The 6000-nt window shown below is 40.9% G+C and overlaps 1 protein-coding gene across 1 annotated transcript in view; it reads right to left on the bottom strand.

Moving 5' to 3' along the window:
* Positions 1–4483: 4483 nt before the first annotated feature.
* NAF1 (nuclear assembly factor 1 ribonucleoprotein) overlaps positions 4484–6000 on the bottom strand; it is a 66699-nt gene continuing 65182 nt past the window's right edge. The window contains exons 8-9 of the mRNA XM_069976614.1: positions 5885–5987; positions 4484–5215 (exon numbers count right to left, since the gene is read on the bottom strand). Coding sequence (XP_069832715.1) covers positions 4785–5215; positions 5885–5987 — 534 coding nt within the window. The 3' untranslated portion in view covers positions 4484–4784. The remainder of the gene's footprint in view (positions 5216–5884; positions 5988–6000) is intronic.

Here is a 6000-nt window from a genome sequence, read left to right as displayed (position 1 = left end):
ATATTATTTAATTTTATCACAATCACTACTTCCCACGAGCATTATTTTTTGATTACCTTATAAATGTTTAATACTGCAGCAAAGCAGGGGATTAACAAAACATTTAAAAGAGCTGCAATGAATTTCTGAAAGGCCTCCTGGGTGTTTCCTCTGACTTAATTGTACAATAGATGTATGAATATGATAGCCTACTGTGTACAATTTATAGCTAAAAGGTGTGAATTTTATATGAATAATAATCTTGATAAAAACAACTGCAAAATGTCACTTCATATGATGAAATCATAGTAATAACATGTAAAGCCTACAACACCTGTAAAATATTATGATTGTTAATTATGTTGTATGATGACTCAGTAGAATTAGTAGATCAAGGACTTAACATAAAAAAATATATATATATGCCTTTTAATTCATGTACATTAGCGAAATACAGGTAGTCCCACCCTCCTGCGCATTCTCGTGTGAGGCCATTTGAATGATAGCCCACCTAATGATAGATAGCCCACCTATTTGAATGTTTTTGAGTTCTATCCTTAGAGTAGGGAATGTTATTTGAGTTCTCGTGTGAGGCCATTTGAATGATAGCCCACCTAATGATAGATAGCCCACCTATTTGAATATTTGAATGATAGCCCACCTAAGCGTACATTTATCTACAAGCATGTGAACTGTGCAGGTGTCCTGCAGATGCACGTTTACAGACTGGAAGGACCCAGTTTTCTCATGACTCCTCAGGGCCTGTCCACTCATGATTTTGGCCTGACCGCTGACCGATCTCCCACACTGTATTGCTTTTCCTCTCTGCACTGCAAAAGCACTTGTACAGAGAGAGGATACGAATATGCAAAAAAAGGAGCCTGTGGAGACTCATTTTAGAGTCTCAAAACCCAGGACTAACAAGTTATTCCTCCAGGAAGGGCCCAGTCAAGGGGTGGCTGTACGGAAACCCCATTAAGTGGCCCTATAAGTCTGTGTAACGACAAGGGAAAATCCAAGGCTATCAACAGACACCTGTTTCAGGGTGTTGGCCATCAAGGTGGAGCAGAATTCTGGCTAGGTGGCAGCAATGCCTAGTAAAGCTATACGGGAAACAGATCACTGATCTCAGGGAAACCTGGCTGACAACGTAGGCGTGGCCTATCCATCATCTCCCTGGCTGGGTCCCTCCATCCACTGACCAGCACCTCAGCAGATGGTATCACACACAGTGGACAGTGGGATTAGATACAGCACTTTAGCAGATGGTATCACACACAGTGGCATCAGATGGAGCCCCAGCATACAGTATGACACAATAACATTAGATACAGAGCCCCAGCAGATGGTATCACACACAGTGGGATCAGATAGAGCCCCAGCATACAGTATGACACAATAACATTAGATACAGAGCCCCAGCAGATGGTATCACACACAGTGGACAGTGGGATTAGATACAGCACTTTAGCAGATGGTATCACACACAGTGGCATCAGATGGAGCCCCAGCATACAGTATGACAATGTAAGATTAGATACAGAGCCCCAGCAGATGGTATCACACACAGTGGCATCAGATGGAGCCCCAGCATACAGTATGACAATGTAAGATTAGATACAGAGCCCCAGCAGATGGTATCACACACAGTGGGATTAGATACAGTTGTCTGCTCTCATAACACTGTAGGATAATGTCAGCCATGGAGGTGGGGGCACCTGCTGCAGACATCTGATAGTGAATGTTATATGTACTATGGAAGGACTACAGCTGTGTTGTGCTGGGACTTGTAGTCCTCCCCTCAGTGACTCACCCACTCTCTCTCATGCACTACATTGGAGTCATGGCTGGCATGTCCCCCCTGGGTGAAGCACTAGGTACTTATCCCTTCATTCAGCTCCTCCCCTGCGCTGCTCCTCACACACATCAGGTCTGCTATGTGATCTCTGAGGGGAGGGGTGAGGAGGTTTTGTTTGTGTCTGTGTCAGGGCTGTTATCTGATGCTCCTGTTGGGAGTCTGTACACTCTGTAGGATCTCCAGGGAAAGGCGTGTCCAGCAGGATTGCACCAGTATCATTGAGGCAGACAGAGAGCTGACAGGACATTCAGCTTCATATATTAAAAAAAAAAAAAAAAACTGTTCATTTTAGTTTATTAATGTATATTGCAAAAATTTTTATCATGACCTAAGCTGACTAAAACGAAATGGTCAAAATATTTTATAGTTACACTTTAAGTGTGATTAGCAATTATGGAAATTCTACTCTGTAGCCCCACTGCAAAGTCATTAAAAAGCGGTCCCAATACTAAGCCCTGCGGTACCCCACTAGTAACTGTGACCCAATCTGAGTAGGACCACACTCTGTTTCCTATGACTCAGCCCATTTACATAGATTTTCTCCTAGTCTCAGCATCCCCATTTTATACACCAACCTTTTATGTGGCACAGTATCAAATGCCTTTGAAAAGTACAGATACACAACGTCAACAGCCTCCCCCAGGACCAGTCTATAACTGACCTCCTTATAAAAGCTGATCAGATTAAGGCCCTATTCCACCAACAGATCTGACGACAGATTATCTGCCAAAGATTTAAAGCCAAACCCAGGAACAGACTATAAACAGAGAACAGGTCATAAAGGAAAGACTGGATTTCTCCTCTTTTCAAATCCACTCCTGGGTTTGGCTTTAAATCTTTGGCAGATAATCTGTCGTCAGATCTGTTGGTGGAATAGGGCCTTTAGTCTGGCAGGACCGATCCCTCATAAACCATGCTGGTGCTGTGTTATATGATTATTTTCATTACAACACTCCAGTATTAGAGCCTCAAATACTTTATCCACAATAGATATTAACCTCAGTTATAGTTTTCAGGATCACTTTTAACCCCTCTTCGAATATTAGCACCACATTAGCTATGCGACAGTCTTGGAACAATTGCTGTCATTATAGAATCTTTAAACATTAGGAATAATGGTCGGTCAGACACAGTATCTTAATCCCTGCAAAACTCTGGGATAGATGCGTTTTAGGTCCAGTGATTTATGAATTTTAATATTTTAAAGGGAAACGCCAGCAATCCCTTAAAAAAAAAAAAAAAAAAAGGGGGCATATAGTTGCACTCACCGATCCCCCCACTGATTGTTTGACACCTTTCTCACTGGTCTACGCTGCTTGGAGCCCTAGATTCAAACTTGTGTAAATGATCCCAGTTTTACATCATGGCATCTGCCCAGGAAACTACATCTCCCAGCATCTATTGCACCTCAGAACCAACTAAAGGGTACCCCTTTCTTGAAGTAACTCCCAACCACTGGCTCGAAGAATCTGTCTCAAAGAAGAGATAGAGATCATGAGACCTCTGTCTCAAAAGGGAGGGAGAGGACAGAGAAACAGAAACAGGGTGGACCTGAAAGTGAGGATTTTCAGCAGCTTTAGGCTGCATTCCCACGTTCCGTGATCCTGACGGGTCACAGACGTGGAATGCATGTACTGGAGCCCCCCCCCGCGCCCGGACAGCATCTGTAATTAGATGCTGGGAGTGGGGGAGACTGTATTCATAAGCGCCGCGCTGTAATGAATCAGCCGCGCGGTGCTGTTACTACAGCGCGGCGCTTATGAATACAGTCTCCCCCGCTGCCAGCATCTAATTACAGATGCTGTCAGGGCGCAGGGGGACTCCGGTACATGCATTCCACGTCCGTGATCCGTCAGGATCACGGAACGTGGGAATGCAGCCTTAGAGTCAGGATGTGCCCAAACAAATGGACATATTTGTGTAATAGAAACAGATTATAAATAAGCTTTTATTATAGGTGGGGATTGAACGTGGTTAAATCTTCTTTACCTGGAGTCCCCCTTTATTCACTCTCTGGTTTTCTCTCAGATTCAATGTCAGTGACCCACCAACGTCCACAGCTTTCCTGGGTTACCTGTCAGGTTTCATCAGGTGGCCTGTACTAAAACAGTGTCTGGCAGCAGACACAGTTTTCTATGTATAACCCCTTTTACCCAGCCTTTTGATGTAATGTCATGTACAATATGCGGCCGCCACTTTGGATTGGTTTCACACAAACTTTTTAAGAAAATTCAGTTTGTTCCAAATTTTGCAAAATTTGTAATGAATCTCTGTTCTGGAAGTTCCCTTATCTAGAGTTGTGAGAATTATATTCTGGTTTTACTCACTCCGCAGCACTGGCTAGAAGAAACCACTGACGACAAGACTGTACCACGGATATGCTATTAGCAGGTCCACTTCAGAAGACCTGTGGAAATGGCATTACACATATACCATCATAACCATATAGTCAGTTATTGAAAAAATAAAAACACATTGGTAAAACATAGCAAAACACCTTCGTAAGAAAAAAATTATAGTTGTACAAATTTATTTACAACATTAATAGTGCTATGCATTGCTTTGTTAAAGATTATTCAATTTAACGCTTATAGTAATGTTTTAAATATCTCTGATATTACAAATAAAAATAATCAGAAAATAAGAATGTTTTTTTTTTAAAGCTAGTCAATGATTCAACAATTTGTTAAAAATATTGGTTTTATACAAAAGAAGCCTTGCTACAAAATAGTATGAGACATATCCTTCTAAATGCAAATTGTAAAAATCTGTAAAGATGTCACTATAGAAATATAGTTTAACTGATACACTTCACTCAATGAGTTGTTTGCATACAGACATTTGCTTTACATTACATAATAGATTTCAGAAATTAACAAATTGAAAGTCAACACAAAAACACTTAAAAAAAAAAAAACATTTTAAGTTAGGAACTGTCAATATTCCATCAGTAGCTAGGCTCACCAGAGTTTGGAGGAGCAGGTGGAGGAGGAGGGGGAGGCGGTGGGGGGAGATTGTACAAGTGTGAGCTTGACATATAAGGATAATGCAAGTTTGGAGCAGGCCAATTTATATCTGGAGGCGGTGGAGGAGGGGGAAATGCTTGCATATTACCATAATGTCCAAAGAAATTTGGCATAGGGGCTTGATAACCATTATTTGACAGGGGCATAGAATATTCTTGAGAATTAACATTGTGGTAAGTATAAGACTGCTGCATCATATGATGTCCTGGATAGCCTGAAGAATAATATGATTGGTGGTGTTGTCCATAGGAATTTTCTTGTGGATGTGAACCCCGTCCCTGGGAAAAACGAGGTGCCGAACCATTTCTTCCATAAGGTCTTGAGACCTGTTGCGATACTTGGGAACTTGTTGCTTTAAAGGAAATAAGCACAATTTAAACAAAACAAATGAGTATCATTGCATTCTTATTACAGTGAATTTTATATCTCAAAATTGCATGCTAAAAAACAGGCTTTATTTAAAATGCTAGGACTGAGGCATGCAAATTACTTCTTTCTGAACACAGTGCAGAATGTATTGCAGGAATGTAGCATAAAAATACAATCAATTATTTTCAAACAATGGTTTAATTCTGTGTAATGGAAGAACTCATGTCAAATTCTTCTAACTTCTGTAGTCAAGATGCTAAATATTTGGGGTACATTCACACACAGGGTTTAGCTGCGAGAAATTTGCAGAGGACTGCTTCCTTTTCACTTCAATGGGTAGCAAATAAGCTACTAAACATGTGGTCGAGTGCACTAAGGATTTGAGTGGTGATGCATAGCATTAAATTGTATTTGGCACAATTTGTACTGCTTAGTAGTGTACCACCACTTCACTCCTTGGGAGGATCAGAATGATGGGTGTTCTGCTCCTACATGGGAACATAAACGGATTCAGTCAGCTGCAATTCACATTCCAGACTGCTGATACTGTTAGGTCAAGAAGACAATAGTACTCGACCACATGCCCCTCAGTATTTCCTATGTTGTGGTGATTATAAATGAAACATCTGCTTAAAAGATTTTAGCCACCTACATGGTTTATCCTGATCAAATTTCTGTTTCTTTTTTCCCGGGTTTTGTGCTTTTTTCTTCTGTTTTGCTTCTCGTTCCTTCTCATCATCACTATAATCTATAACCTTAAAATAATAA

The sequence above is a fragment of the Dendropsophus ebraccatus genome, chromosome 7 (assembly GCF_027789765.1).
Source record: "Dendropsophus ebraccatus isolate aDenEbr1 chromosome 7, aDenEbr1.pat, whole genome shotgun sequence".
Classification (NCBI taxonomy): Eukaryota; Metazoa; Chordata; class Amphibia; order Anura; family Hylidae; genus Dendropsophus; species Dendropsophus ebraccatus.
This window is presented reverse-complemented; position numbering and strand designations above follow the sequence as displayed.